The sequence below is a fragment of the Apostichopus japonicus genome, chromosome 6 (assembly GCF_037975245.1).
Source record: "Apostichopus japonicus isolate 1M-3 chromosome 6, ASM3797524v1, whole genome shotgun sequence".
Classification (NCBI taxonomy): Eukaryota; Metazoa; Echinodermata; class Holothuroidea; order Aspidochirotida; family Stichopodidae; genus Apostichopus; species Apostichopus japonicus.
Window position 1 is genome coordinate 16,614,816 of NC_092566.1, and position 16,582 is coordinate 16,631,397.

At 36.8% G+C, this 16,582-nt stretch overlaps 2 protein-coding genes across 3 annotated transcripts in view; both read right to left on the reverse strand.

The window, feature by feature from the left end:
• Positions 1–7,821, reverse strand: part of LOC139969280 (cadherin-23-like) — a 98,292-nt gene extending 90,471 nt beyond the window's left edge. Inside the window, exon 1 of the mRNA XM_071974196.1 lies at positions 7,053–7,821. The gene's annotated coding sequence lies outside the window, so the exon portion shown is untranslated. The remainder of the gene's footprint in view (positions 1–7,052) is intronic.
• A 648-nt stretch (positions 7,822–8,469) lies between these two features.
• On the reverse strand, positions 8,470–13,010 carry LOC139969141 (uncharacterized). Of its 2 annotated transcripts, none has more exons than XM_071973968.1 (5): positions 12,564–13,010; positions 11,681–11,936; positions 10,846–11,139; positions 10,240–10,350; positions 8,470–9,896 (listed from the first exon to the last, which is right to left on the reverse strand). In XM_071973968.1, exons 1-5 carry the CDS (start codon positions 12,807–12,809, stop codon positions 9,409–9,411), a joined length of 1,395 nt encoding a protein of 464 aa, XP_071830069.1. In that variant the 5' UTR covers positions 12,810–13,010; the 3' UTR covers positions 8,470–9,408. The 2 variants fall into 2 exon arrangements, with proteins under 2 accessions (XP_071830069.1, XP_071830068.1); XM_071973967.1 differs by having other exon boundaries at positions 10,240–10,359; positions 12,564–13,002.
• Between the last annotated feature and the right edge of the window lie 3,572 nt (positions 13,011–16,582).

Sequence of the window (16,582 nt, forward strand, 5' to 3'; positions counted from 1 at the left end):
TGAGATTTGAAAGTGAAGTTCAGAAAAAAAAATCGTGACTCAGGTTTTTTTTTTTTATTCACAGTGACTATCTGTATATCTTGATTATTTTGGGGGTTTTCTTTTGGGCCACTTCGTTAAATTCTTAATTCCGAAGAAAGAAAGTTCAATAATGTTAGTTTATCTATTAAAGGTCAACAGTATATTGACCACAAATTTGTAGTTCCGCTCAAATTATTTCGAAGTTTTCTAAATCTACTTAATTCCTAGAGGCTCAGATCCTCCAAGTAATCGTTAGGGCCGATTTCATTTTCATGATGATAATCTTGCAAGGTTTTCATTCCCAAACTTAAAAACTCTTGATAACACAAGTGCAATTGATAAACTCCCCGTCATATTTCATTATCTATTGCGCGATCAACCTCAAAAGACTTCATTTTCATTCGTTAGTACGGTATTAGGCCTAGCCTTAATTTCAGAAATTAAGGCTGCCACAAGAAACATCACTGTACTGGAATGGACAGTGTGTGTTAGGACCATTGTCTGATCAAAAAGTCATCAACGGTTTGACCCTCCCTAAGCTCATGACTTGTTCCCTGATGGTAAATAATTCAAAAGAATTTTACTGAAACGGTCCCCAATCTTTATAAGTACAGTAAGCTGTCCTTCGCCTATTGGTTTAGAGTGTTGTTGCTTAAAACCAAAGTACTATCTGTTTATGGTGTTTTTAATTTGACGCTCATTCCAACACTGAGACTTTTGGCCTCTATCACATCAAGAGCATTGTAAAAGAAGAATTTTACAAAAGAGCCAATCGACCATATCGTTGTCCTCCGGAGTATAGGCAAAGCATTGTCCGATACATTCTCTCTGCAGGGACATCCTTTTGATTTGAAAAGTATTGAAATCGGTGTCACAAAGGTAATGTTTTGCACCAAGCCCTTTTTTCTCCGTAATCTATCGAAATTGTGAACATATTAAGGTAAACCTTACACTAATGTATATATAGTGGGCAGCATATGAGGAGTACGTCCGTTATTGCACAATGAATATTCGAACATGTTAACATTTGATGATCTGCGACAACAAATTAAATTATCACCGATATAGTTTTAATATTGATATGTTTAAATTACAAAAAGAAAAAAATGATATAGTGCATGGTATGTTCTAAACAAGACTGGTATCAGAATGACGTCACTGGGCTCGCCCCACAATTTAGATGATTTCTTAAATCTTGCTTAAATCTAATTTCCCATCAGTTTCCTGTTTCTAACTGATCATGTATGGAAGAAAAAAAAAAGATATTAATATTTTGATCAGCGTTTTTCATCTAACATATAAACGCGAACTTCACATATGGTACAAATATGTATATAGATATATGTACAGTATATTACATGCAATATGACTGCAATGCATGTGACAGGGCTAGCGTTCAACGTGGGTGTCAGGCCTATTCTTCCAATTGTGTTATGCTGAGGTTTAAAGTCAACACGACACAGCCTTTCTAACAATTCTTGTAAAGCATTGTTGTTGGTAACCTAAGTGAATTTCACAACCAGAGAAAGAAGAAAAAAGCCAAGGTTACATCAAACCGTTTTGTATGTTTAATCGAGGTGTAAGTAGATGGGTGTAAGTTGCCACAAACCATGTGAACCTATACCAAAAGGCATTTATACGGTACTTTTATGGTACGGTATTTATACGGCACATATATATAAATATATATATATATATACTGTATACACACATATATATATATATATATATATAGATATATATATATATAAATATCAATATATGTAGGAATAACGAAAAAAAAACTATGCTGCATTTAGAGAAAGGCTGGATCTCGAGTGAGATACAATAATTAAATTAGGTAAGTGATTGGAAGTAAAACAGCCAATGTTTGGTTTTTGCAGAGCTTTCGAGCAAAACTAGCTCTTCTTCAGTGCATGATCACCGAAAGTGACATGGAGTAGCAGGAATTGAAACTATAATAGTTAGCCTCCCGCTCTGTATGCGGACACCCTAACCACTATAGGCTATGGACGCTTGATTGTATGTCCAGAGGTTCGAAACCGGTACAGGTTTATCACCTGTATCGAACAATACTAGTTCTGTTTTTGGTTTCGAACAATACTAGTTCTGTTTTTGGTTTCGAACAATACTAGTTCTGGTTCCATTTCATTAATATATATATATATATATATATATATATATATATATGTATATATATATATATATGTATATATATATATATATATATATATATATATATATATATATATATATATATATATATATATATATATATATATGATATTAATAATAATAATAATAAAGTGATTAATATTCACATGAGAATGTTAAGTCAGTGAGAAATAAAAGCGCTGATATGGCAAAACAGATCAGTACCATTCTAAAGTTGCAGTACGTGGTTAATTACACAAGGAAATACTTCTATCATGTTGTGAATATTACACTAAACAGGTGTTACACCATTATACCCCGTGAACCTGCATAACAAATCAAATAACACGCTTTGTTGCGGTGTCCCAAAAAAGTTGTCAACTCTGACAATTTTGAGTTACTTGAAAAAGAACATTGATCATGGCGAACCACAGTGACCTCGGGGTTACATGTCATGCGCCCTTAACAACTGGGATATATCCATCACTTATACTTGGTGGCGATTCCTATATCACAAATATTAACAATATATTGTGACAGTGAGAAGCCACATTACCTTTACAATACACATTAAGTATAACCAACGGCCATCAAGCTATCAAGTCAACTCATCAATTTATTCTCTGAAAATGTAACACCTAACTTATCCTAATGTATCTATAAGTAATTATCGATACATGTGACACTAACTAGTACAATTAAACTAGAATCTGGACTCTTGGTTCTTCATTATGATAACTTTTCAGGAAAATTCACTACAAAGCGCCCATGATGGGCACGAAACTCAACCAACTTGATCCACTTGCGATCCAAGCTCCCCCTCCCCTCCCCCACCCCTTACATCGAGACTGTAACCGTATGGTCTTGACGATATCACATCAAGTGAGTATTAATTTGTGGTTGTACTATATATATCTATTATAAAAAAGTAAAAGTGTAAACTTCCCTAGAGGTGCATAGTATTTTGAGTAATCGCAATTCGGTCACGATGAATGACAATGTGAAGGTGATTAAAGGATAACAGCTGATCCAAGTATAACCGCCAAAAACAACAACGATGAAGTAAATAAAATTCAATCTGCAGTGAAGAAAATTAACAAGACCCATTCTCTTTGTAAAATCGCATTCAAGAAGTTATTTAAAGTCATCCTTATTGACCCAAAATGAACAAAATTTGTACGACGAAGTGCATGTAAGTTGGAGCAGTTTACCGGTAACTTAATTATAGGCGATAGATCTATACAACTTGATCTAATCAAGACGTCGCATTTATTTGGGGATTACGTACGAGAGATGCCAGAGCAAAATTAGTCACTGACACTAACTTCATTTGTGCCAAAAAATATAGAGCGAGGCTCGAAGCTATGTCAGTTCTACCCGTGTCCTCTGTTACATGCTCTTGTTATTACAAAGATTACTGAGCATTTGGCATTCTATCATGTTAGTCTACACTATTACTAGCTCACATGCCTCAATTCCAGTATATACTGTAGTATGTGGTCTATACACGTAGTATACTGTATATACTAATGTATAGGCTTAGTAAGATGAGTGCATGAGAGATATATGTTGCCAACGTTGTTCATTAGTACTATGTTGACAGTATGTGTTACTGCATTATGCAATAAGCTGTTTTGGCTATATAAACTGACTCGATCACTAGCACTGAAATGCTACTCGCACTCTTACAAAAGAGTCCTCGATGCTCGGACCTCAAAAAAATGTACATCCGGACACTGGTTCGCATCGTATACTAATATAGTGAATATATTAACTGGTACACGTAGTATAGCATAGCTGCCTGTACCCGAACTCCCCTTGTTAGATTTGTAAGCTCTTTCGCACTCGAGTATTTTAGAAATTGGACAGATAAGGTACCGGGACAAAGTTAAGTGCCCATAATACTCGCGCCGAGAGCCTTGTTTACTCGTACTATAGGGCCGAGGGGAATTCTAATTGTAGTCGCACGTATGTTATTCTACTCGTGCCACAAGTGTGCTGCTCGGGTCCCCCACCCCCCCCCCCCCCACCCCCACCCCCACCCCACCCCCACCCCCCCCATGTACTAGGACTGTGGACATGCACTTGGTACTCGAAACCTTAAGTTCTCGGAGGTTAAAAGTACTCAACTACAACACTGCAAACTTATTAGTTGGTTATGTTAATGCAGGTTGATTCCACTATGACGTCAAAATTCCAATCCATTATAGTTGAAATTATTTTACACTAGATATTTAGAGAGTACCGTACAGTAGGCCTACATATGTATAGCAGAAATGTCGGCGAATGGACATACCGAATCTTGCCAAACAAAACAAATATCTCTCGATAGAATGTGAAGGTAAATACCAAGCACTTTCTCTAAATGAGACCAACCCCTTACTGTATTCTGTTATTATAATCTAATGTTATTATGAATTCAACTTGTTTTCAAAAGAACGCCAACCTCTCTCCCAAAGGCCAACAGACAGTGAAGCTCTGAACGTCGAAATAAAACTTTTGAAATACAAAAAAGGGAACAATAGCATGTCTTAACCCGCAGCCTTCGGGCTAAAAGTATGACCCGTTAAATGTACTCTTTTCAAGAAAACTATAGGGTTAGAAATTTGAGATAAGAGCAACATACGTCTGCATTCTGGTATTATGATTTCATTGTGCAATACAGTGTAGTCTTCAGTATATGCTGGACAAAGTTATAAAGCAAAGTTGATGGATGAGGGGGGAAAATATTGAAATATATTCTTTATAGAATCAGATGATGGAAAATCAAATCTCTCATCTTAAGTTTTCTATGATGGTTCAAATAAAATTCTTTGTAAGGAGATATATTGTTATAAACTGAGTCTTTGGTTTTAAGAAAACAAAAACAGTTTATGTTTTTATAAATAAAATCAAAAACTCGAATCATTTTATCTGTCGTGAACAAAACTGCATGAAATGGTGTCACATTATTGAAATATTTTTGCCTCATAAGAATTGATAGATGTTTTCGTTGATTTTCAATACGAAAAAAATGAAAGAAAATATAATGATATTAAACGAAAACAACAAACGTTGTAGGATAACATGCAGAGTTATGAACAGAGTTATGAAAACGCCAAACAGTATCGGCGTATTTAACAGACAGGTTGTCAATTGTTTTTACTCCAGTTTCTAGTACAGGTAACATGAAAGGTGCGTCCAACTTGGAATACAAATTAAAATAGAGGAATTGCCTACAATTTATTTAACTTTTGAGTTTTATAAGACGTAAAATTATTGATCATCAAACCATATCTATTTTTTTTTTAAAGTTCACGTTTGACATATTTCTCTATCAACCATGTGAAATTGATCTCCGTGTACCCCTACCATTTCGACGTCTTCCCTTAATTGATGTACACCGTCAATTCCCATATACCTAACTTGCTAGATATTCTGATACTATAGTATAGTTAAGAACTTTTATAGTTTAGCATAGTTAAGAACTTTGTAAACTTTCTAATATTATAGCATAGTATATAATTGGCTCAAAGTTGTTGTTATTTGCTTCTTAAAGATCATCAGTATAATAAGCATCCCGTGATCTGGATCTTGCTAAGAATCTACATTTTGAGATGTTTTAAAAGTAAAGTTTCAGTGGGAGTGGGGGGTGGGAGTGGTGGTGGGGTAGGTCTTTTCCAGTCGCTGCACCCGGCGCAAGACTGCTTATGTTTCCTTCAAAAAGTCACCTTATGCGACAAGCTGATAGGGCTTTGAGCGCCGGCTCTCTTCTGGGTGGATACGTGCGCATTATATATCTTTGTTATTGTGTATTATATTATTACTACAAAATTAATACGTCAGAGAGGGGGAAATATTATGAGATATGGTGCAAGTATATGCCCTTTGCCAGTTTTAAAATTACCCCGCGACAGTTAATTCACGTTAATTTGGGGTCAACCCTGATGTCTACCAGTATGAAGTGGAAAGAAGGGGGAGGGGGAACGTTAATGTTTGCTTAACTTTATACTGTAACGTTCGCGTATATGGTTAGGTATATCGTTATTATTTCAAACGTTAGCTACAGTGTATGCTAATCCAATATTATATGTTCCAGTCTTTTCCCAATTATTATTGTCAATTGTATCTGGTGTCAACATTCAACAGATTTGTTAATTGCATTCTTCGGAAGCAGTTATGTGGGATATAACACTTTAAACTGTAATTTTTCATGATATTTTGACCAGGCCATGTAATATTACACACATAAATGAATACTCATTATAGCCTATACTCTAGGCCAACAATAACTGACCTACTGTATGTGGTTCTAACTGCTTGGCTGCTACACATTAACGAGAATCATAATACGTAGCGTATTGTATACCTAACAATTGACAAGACAGTGCACAAAATCACAATGTTAAGTTGGCTTAACATGTTGTGGCGTCATATTATAAATTTCTGAAATGAAATTCATCCACCTCATTAAGTATAACAAAATAATAACTGGTCAACCATTGCGATTAACTTTTATAATAACATATTTCCAGTTTAAAAATGGAAAAACGGCAACATTTTTCATTTGAGTTATAAATTGTTTCCATAAGTTTAAAGGACTTATTTGATAATTAATAAATCGGATTTTGTTTTCAATTACAAAATGACATTAGGAAGGAATATCAGTTTTACTTGTTTAACTACATACGTAGATAACCGCCAGGGGAGCTACAGTAAATGACATTGGATAATCTTACACATTCTATAATAGTTGATCAGATTTCAAAAACCATATAAATTGTGACTTGTTTTGATATGTATTTAGTTAATATAAAACACATTCTACGAACACGATATTAAGTTAAACCTGTACTAACGCTCTTCATGTATGCATACATTACACTTCGTGCACTCACCTGGTACAGGAAAGCTAAATCCACATGTTTGCATGGAATGGACTATCACGTTATTTTGCAAGAAGTACAGGTTTTTAGTCATTAACACAAATCCAGTGAGCCTCCTGAAGAAAATGTTCTTTCCAGAACCGTAACCAAAGTTTATTAAAAAAGGAAAATATTCCCACAATGAGACGCTGGTTGATTCAGATACACACCGTGAAGTTTTACGTCATATATATTCCGACCATGTAATCATGCAACTTGTTTTTCCAATGTGTATACAAAATACTCAATTCACGAGCGGGTTTCTGCAAATTACTCGGTAAATGGGGGGATTATAATGGCAACCTTTAGTGTAAGAATGTGGATCACAGTGTAGTCTCTAAGCCAACCAGTGAATGCATTGTCTGTTCTGGCAGGGTAGTTTTTGTTGATTATTCAGTTGGGACTGTTAACAATTCGTGCTATTCCTTAGTGTGTTTTGTTTTTTTGTGAACGCTGCCCTACCTCTACCGAACCAATCGAAGCGTGTCCAGTTTCTTTGGAGTGGGAGTGCCAATCTTAGCACGCTGACATTTTTGGCTGGTGACGTTTGAAGAGGTATACCTATGGTATACAGTCACAGGATGTTACCGGTATTTGTTTGAACAAGTATAGTACAATAACTCAAAAGCGTCCTTCGATACTGTAGGTTAATTTCGTGCGATTTTGTGTTTTCTGATTGGTAGAGCATACCGTTACAAAACTTTAAGAGTTAGAACCTGTGCATGATCTAGCACCGTGTGGGAAGGTGAGGGGGGGGGGGGGGGGGGTAGGGGAGGGATGGAGGTGAGGGAGAAGGGGGATAATATTTTATTTCGTTGCAGAAATTATGGCATGCAAGGGCAAATGTGTCCGACTCTGGTTTTATATGAGAGACTTCAATCCGACTTGGATGGCAAGCTGTGTGACCTTTTTCTTGATATCGAAATCAGGGTAGTATTAAGCAATGGGCCAAATGGACCCGAGCCCAAGGCCCCTCTGGAGTGTTAGCTCAGTGGTTAACACCGGTGCCTTTCAATCATAAGGTCCCCGGTTCGAGTCACTCCCAGATTAATGTATGTCGTCCAGTTACAGAGTTGTTGACAATTAACAATTCATAATCATGGACGTTAAATATGAATGTGAGAGATTGACTTCAGTCAGCTTGCGGCTTTGATAAGCCAATTAGGCTTCTTCGCGAGTTCTTGCTTGCAGGAGGAGCTAATACACATATATACACATACAATCTGCGACAGGAGTTCTAAATGTAAGGTTACATACCTAAACAGTACAGGCCTATTAAAAAGGTTAATGGTAACCCATGATTGTTTCAAATACGATCATGATGACTTTTATAGAAATGTTCTTTTAGCTTGATATGAACCTCGGAACAGCTTTGGATGACATACGACAACATTTGTCCTTCAATCATTTCGAATCGTTGAGAAATTTGGAATACATCATTTTTTTCATTAATGTGATAGTTGACGCCATAAACTTGATAGTTATGTTTTCCGAATTGTCTGAACTAACAAATAGTATCTGTGTTAGTACTATAATAAATTCAGTCACTTTAACCGATGAGGCTCTCAAAATGTCATATCGCAAAAGTATAAATGTGTTTAAGAAATACAGTCTGGCTGGACTAATAATAATATAATTTAATAAACGACATACCAAATTAGTTTTATGCCTAAATTTACAGGCGGTTAGTGAAGTTGAGGTGAAAATATAAACAGTAAAATGATAATGAGCTCTGAACGAATTAGAGTTGCGAAAGTCAGTTGATGAAGTAAATTTGAGACAAATTAAAATTTTCAACTGATTAAAGATATGCGATTTCAAACTTGAGTCGGACTCGAGCGATGAATAATTTTTCTCAACTGGAAATTTTAACACTGGACTTCACACGTAACCACCCCATTCCTATCACACCTTTCTTCTAAAACAAAGTAAACGTTCTCGCAGAAGTCAAAAGTAAATTTACACTCTACGGGAATTATCCAATATCTGCCAGCCTCCAAGTTTCTAAATACATTCCTATACACTTTCGAATCACTTATGACTAAACATACATTGGGGCCAACAAACTCTTGAGTTCAAGCTATTAATAAGGTTCGGTTTAGAAAAAAAATGCTATAAAGCTAAATTTCTCAAAGAGTCTTGAAATATATCTACAAGCAGTGAGCTGTTATAACAACTCCCTGCTACAAGCAAGTCGCAAATTTGTAATAGTACAAAGGTATTTCTAATAGAGGGCGCTATTTGTTTTTGTTCGATGCACCAATCGAAACTAACTGTCTCGAAAATATTATAAAAACTGCAATTGTTCGGTAAAGTTTCATGGCTGCATTTACAGTGTGCACACAGCACACGTCAGTTCTTTACCATTCGGGTAAGTTGAACACGGCAAACCTTTTCCATCCGATGACCCACATTGACCTTCTACCGGAACGAGACGGGCGCCCTCACTTAAATTGCGAGTGTCTCTGTGTGTCATTTCAGCATTGCGGTCCACGCAAATCCAATCACTTCGATGCGAATCGCTTGGTGACGTCATCAAATATCCATAGTACTCACACGTCCAACCGATTGGGCAATTGTTTCTCGCAGGTTGCATCATTTGAATACTTCTTTCGTTAACTACGCAGACGGCACAAGGGACGCCTTGGTTTTTGCCGTAGAATGGCGGGAACATGGTGATTCCATACTCTGCACTAACGATAGTACCCCTCTGATCTTGCTGACCAGGTGAAGGATGGTCGAAAACTGGATTCACAGGCAGACATAGGTAGCCCGCTCCGCCACCAGATTGTTCCATCCCCGCTCCGCTTGTAATTCCTGTGGATTATAGAAAAGTATGGATCTTTGGTCATACTTGATGTTGGGCTTATTGGTAACATCAAGTTGATATGGGAATATAAAGTTATGATATAAATTGGTTTAACTTTGCTGAGATCAGCTTGTCTTATGTAAAGAAATGAATGAACTGTTTTAACATTAATTTTACAAGGACACTTATGCTCGACGTCGGACGTGCATCCTGGCAGTGGTTCAGCGAGTAACATTGTGAAGATCGAAACAAGTGGAATGCTAAACAGATCATAATTGATATAGGCGGCTATATGGAAATCATTAATTGTCAATTAACGTCATTTGCTAACCCTTACATAGCCATACATACCTGAATACACGAGCTGTGAGGTCGAAGGACAATCATTGCGCCCCCATCTCGTGTAGAGAGTTCCCCTTGAAGAGATCATGTCTGTTTCATCCCCAGGCTCTCCCTTTTGTCCTTTTGATCCTGAAATTGTATGCAGTGGGTAGTATGTTGTCATGATTGCGATATCAGTTTAATGATGTATGGATGAATCATGTACATAAAAGTAACAGAAAAGGAGGTTTGAAACAAGAACAAATACTGAAATGTTAAAAACAGTTTGATACACAACTTTCGAGCAAATTATAACCATATTTGCATACAGAGATTCTGGAAAAGCATTTCTATAACCAGCGGGAAAATGGAGCGGCGGACATGAAGGGAGCCGGGGGGGGGGGGGTTAGGGAGAAACCAAACCCGAAGGCATATTGCTTATTTCTGATGAAATACTAAAGTATTCGATGATATTTGCAATATAATTTATTGCAGGTATCACTTTGTAAAATATGAATAGAGTTTTGATTATATCGTGTATAGTAAACCTATCTTTATGAAAGTATAAATTAAGCTGTATCTTTTGAGATTGTGAGTCTTAAATCATTTATGAAGCATGCTACTGAATATACATACCAGTAGAGCCTGCAATACCACGTGGTCCCATTCTTCCGGGTCTACCAGGCCCACCTTGGTTCCCTTTCTCACCACTGTCACCAACCGCACCCGACTCTCCTCTTACACCGTCAATTCCAGGGGGACCGGTCAGTCCCAAAGGTCCTGGTTCTCCTGCTTGACCCTTTAATCCGGCCTCTCCTTTGTCCCCTCTCTCACCCGGATATCCTGCTTGTCCCGGTGGACCAGGTATTAGGACAGTCCGTCTTTGATCGCAAGGGTCAGTGTAGCAAATGCTCCCGGTCTTAATTTCGACTGTTTTCAAGGAAACGATCGAAATACGTTATGATTATAAACCGAGACACCCTCAACGTCTTCGCTCGCATAATATTTATTCTATAGAATATATTGATATATGCGAAAGAAACGTTCTTATCGTTCTTATATGTTCTCGGAAACGCATTTCCGTTAATTATAAGCCTTGCTGTCATGGTAAGGTTATACTTCCCCTTCCCCCACCTTTGCTACGCGCCTGCATGGGGATATTGGAATTAATAACAAAATTGCTTCGCGGAAACAAATAGGTACGCTGAGAGAGGAAGGGGTATAATAATAATTTCTATACGCTGCTGATTAAGTACATTCGCAATAATAGAGGGCTTGTAACGGCAAATGTTGCCCCTCCGATTCTCAAAACGGATCGACGCCCTTGTTAAAATCAAGTTCTTACAACTTGAATAAACCATCCACCGGTTTTCTAAATTGGTGATTAAATCGTGGGTATCGATCGATATAACGTCTATAAAATCTTAAAATGATTACAGAGGATTTATAGATACGAATATGTCATAATTACTTTTATCATCTCCAGTACTAGAATCATTAGCTCTGTTCGTAGTGGCATCTGTAACACTACTGTTAGTATTGGACGATACATCGGGTGTTTCTGTTGAACCGACATTGCCAATTCTCTCTACACCGCCGAGATCGCCACGGCGCCCGGTGTCTCTGAGAGACCGCGGTGTCATCGTTTGCTCATTTTCAAGATGTAGAAAACTGAATATCATAGTTGAGATTTCCTCATGAAGCTTATCCATGGCACGGAAGTCATTCTGAATCACAGAAATTCAATAAATGAGGCAGATGTCAAAATTAAAACAAAATTTCATTAATTTTAATTTTAGATGGGTTTTGCGATAACGCGCACAGGATTTCAAAGGTGGGAGATGGGGTGGGGTTGACGTTGCCCAAATTCTAACTTACACCGACTCATTTGTTAGGGTCATCAACTTGTATGGATGGGCTTTCTTTACATTTGAAGGGTGTGGCTGTGATAAAGTAGAATGCGACGTTTATGTAGGGATTGAATTGGTTGTTGTTGAAAGTTTAAACGTCAAATGTAGCACTCTGGGGCATAGGCTTAGACTATAACTTCGGTGTATAAACTTTAGGTCAAAACACTAAATACTTTTAAATTGTGTAAAATATCCCCCGAAAGACGATGGAGATGGATCATGGTGGGGGGGGGGGGGGCGGGGGGAGTTGGGGACGGACAGATTGAGTACACTTGTACCGACGTTTGTGCCCTTATCTGTTAAGTCAACCGATTTTCCCCAAAACCAATTTAGAATGACAAGTTTTTGGAGGTTAGTGGGGCGGGGGTAGATTAGGCAAAATCAAATATCTATACAAGGAAACTTTTCTACTCTAAGTTAAAGCATATATTAATATTCTCTCACCTTCAAACGTCTGAGGTCCGACTCAAGACTACCGCCATCTCCCAATTCTTCGTTTTTCAAGGCTTCGTCGATGACGTCATCAATAACAATATTTAATCTTTTCGTCAATTGATCAATAATTGTTGTATTGACGCTTTGTCCACCGACCTGATCGATGTTACTGACAACGGCTGCGTGTGCGACGAAAATATGCACGAATATGTAAAAACAGACTAAATATTTCCCAAATATGTATAACTTTGCCATATTGAATTTCACAAGGCGATCCTATATACCGAGTTACACAGCCTTACTTAAGCTACAACCACATGAAATAAATCGTTGATTCGAACTGTGAAATAAAACTAAATTAAAGTCTTTTTATAAAGAAACTGAACTGTGTAGTTGGTATTATGGGGCACAAGTTAACTCGTTAGTTTGCTGATTTATTTCCGACACAGTAAACCGTTGTTTTCCTGTGATATTAACCACGCCGAGTAAAGCAAGTCTGAAAATTGATTAGCTATGTCCGGTGGAGGTTGTCTCCGGAAATACGCTCACAGAAGTAGAGAATATAATATTGCTGTCATTTCCAGTGTAAGCGGAAAGTAAGTTGATACTTATGGTTAGAAACTATACCGTGTGAAAATTTTAGAAACTTTTAAAATTGCTGAATAAGGTGACATGATCGGAATTGACTTCCAAAATCTCAGCAATAAAATCGATGTTTCATTCACCGAAATAGGGTAAACGGAAAACAGGGAACACATTGCTATAATAGAATTATTGAAACTAAATCCCTTATAAGAGTTCAGCAATAACTGATTGCCAACCAATTTTATGAGATTGTTGTTTTAAACATCATATTCATAAGAAAAATATGTAAAAAGGAAAAGAAAAGAATTAACTTGCTTCTATCTTACATACATAATTATATAAATTACATATAGTATTAAAAGTAATCCTAGTATTGATTTTCCTGTGAAAAGAGGTAATATTTGTTTGAAAGGAAATACCCCAAATTGATTAGTGGATTATGATATAGTTTGTAATTGTATAGGAGATTAGAGACCAAAATTGTTGGTATTTCCTCTTTCAAATAAAATTATAGGAAAATAAACAGTGTTTATGACAGCTTTAAAGTACATGTTTGACGAGATGGATTTTTCCATCATTGAAAGAATTGTTTTTAACCAATTAACTTCATTAATGAAGTTAATTGGTTGGATGTTGGCTGAGATAAATGGCAAAAGAGAGCCTCCACGTTGTTATATAGGGTGTGTGCATTGGGGTAGTTGCAATTGAACTTTGTCCCAAAACTAATAATCTGACTGCTTTAAGTCGTTTGTATATAGTTTTGATGTTTAAGGATGAATTAAATTGAAATTAACATCGTCTTGAATATTCATGCCGATATTATCTTTTGGAAGTACATTTGTGGGGGGTGGGGTGGGGTGGGGGGGGGGACGAAAACAAGACATAGGTGGAGGGATTTAGGATCAGTAGGAACTAAAACAGTCAGCTTAATTGTCCTTGTGGTGCCAATATCCTTCCAGTTTGCCTGATACACACAAAATATCGTTTCTTTTGTAACAAAACCACGTAACCATGGCAATTGCTTTTCCCCAAGCCGAAAAGCGGGAAAATTACGTTTTTCAAAATTGTGAAAGAAATCAACTTTTGTCCTTGGATCACTCCTTTAACGATCTGGTTTCACACAAGGTTTGTCAGTCTGGGATATGCACTTCGCTTTCACTAGTAACATGTGTCGTTTAGAGTAGCCTGAAGTTGTACCACGATATGACGTCATCTCGTAGTATGACGTCATATGAGATGATATCATATCACTATAATACCACTACACCAAAGTTAGGAACAATAATAGTCGTACGATGTACTTCCACTGAGTCAGTCACATAGGGAAGTAAAGGGTTGTTATACAGGATATGCGACAAAAGTGTTGTACAAGATTCTGCTATCAATAAACTTCATGTGTAACTTGCAATGCACGCCGATCAATTTAATGAACACGCTTTATATTGGTCCCCTATATTCCTGTAGCCTACTATAATGAAATGATTATGATTCTTATCGGAGACTTGGAATGAAACATACACAATTGGCACTAATAATGCATAGGAAAACATTTGAGAGAAGAAATTATGCCTTCTGAATATAATGAACTTTCAATTTACTTTCAACTATACTTCAAGGTCTTCTAGAAAAAAATGCAGCCTTCTATAACTAAATATCACACGCGTGTTCCTTACAAGTATTCACGTACGATGTCCTTTCGAGCATGTGGGCTAGCATTCCATATGCTGTCTAAGTGATGTATTGTATATAGTATTTTAGTATAGGCTATATGTTGTTTAATTTTTCATTCTAGCCCACACAAAATTGTTCTTAAATTTAGAAGAAGTCCACTGATCGACACAGAGGCTATATAGAAGACAAAACTGACCTGTGGGAAATCATAATGAAATGCTGAAACACGGATATTAGATTTGGGGGTCTACAACGGGATTCTCACAATTTAAAATTTATAGGAAGTCTTGCGCATGTGCTAACTAACCATTTTTTCTCTTCTGAAGTTCACCGTAATGTTATAATATTTTATGCAGTTGGTAGATGAAAGGACTATTGTACATCTGAAGTAACTGTGTTAAAATTGCGTATTTTAACGATTTCCAATATTAAAAAAATAATAATAATACTAAAATAAATAAAGGGTCCTATTAGATTAGCAAGCCTTTAACGAATGAAGGGCGCTATACAACTATGCAAAAATATCTGCCAATGTTATTGCGGTAAATGTTTCAGGTGAACACGACGGCTGATTTGTACAGAATTTTACTATCTCACAAAACTAAACTTCTCATCTAACTAAAGTTAATGCTACACGTGTTTACGATTAGAATACACATGTATCTTCAGTAAGATTCTTTCTTGAATATACACTGTTATTTAAATATGAAACACCTTATGTGCACACATCTGGGTAATAGCACCGTAGATGATCTCAGTTCTGCGTATGCAAATCGTGAATTCACTCGTAAACAAATCTTCGGGGTAGCAGTATCATTATTCCGACTTCTAACTCATTTACTTACCTGTACATTAAATATTCACTGGCTAACATTTAAAGTACTATAGTCCTATTATCCTATTGGGCTTTGTGTAGCATCCTCGAGAAACCGACTTTAGGTCCGTGTGTTAGACTAGGTAGTCCAGTCACTCTAATTGATGAACTTGACATGATCAAAGGGTCAGTTTTAAAACTTTAACTTTGGTAACCTGGTCGCCAACATATAAACTAACTGTGTACCTACAGTCAAGTTTTAGCTGTCCTAGATACGGTTTCCCGAGGGAATATTATTTACTATTTATTGTCTACTAATCACCTTACATCAATCTCTTGTGTTCACCATGCTCATTAACCTGTCTGTATTCTGTGCGTGTTTTTGTCCCTTCTGTTACTGTTACTTGTCATTTAGCCTTGAAGAAGATTCTGCTAGGATCGAAACGTCAGGCCAACTTACTTTTACACATTCTCCTACACAGGCTCTCTAGTAGATAAGCAGTTTGCTAACAGTTTTATTTTATCTTGGAATATTATTTAGTGTAAACTAATTACTCTTCCATACTGTTCTACACACTCTGAAGTTATAATAGTTTTATGGACTTACGAAGCCAGAATCAAACTTGTCAAAAGGAAAAAGTAAGTCAGATCTTGTTAGTGTAATTTGTCAAGGTCTGCAGTCCAGGAAACGTTTATTCATAACCTTCTATACCGTTACCCAATTCGCGATTTCTAGGCTTCCATTTTCAAACGAAATTGTAATAAAAATCGTGCGTTGTGTACTTCCTGCAGGAAGCCATATCATTGACATTTAACCCTCTAATAACTCTGTTTGTATCGAACCAGATTTCAAAAGATTTTGAAGTCTCTTCTCATTTTAGTTTAGCTGTAATCTTGAAGAGCGCCATGATTCAGAAGGGCGTTCACGTTTTGACACAGTGTGTGGAATGTACCGTAA

Bases quoted from the DNA above. Each gene is read 5' to 3' on its own strand.
- LOC139969141 (XM_071973967.1), bottom strand. From the start codon at position 12,809: ATGGCAAAGTTATACATATTTGGGAAATATTTAGTCTGTTTTTACATA. The intron at 10,360-10,845 runs GTATGTATATTC...ATACAATTTCAG, and splicing joins TGGTATTGCAGGCTCTACTG to GATCAAAAGGACAAAAGGGA. The intron at 9,897-10,239 runs GTATGTATGGCT...TATAATCCACAG, and splicing joins CTCACAGCTCGTGTATTCAG to GAATTACAAGCGGAGCGGGG.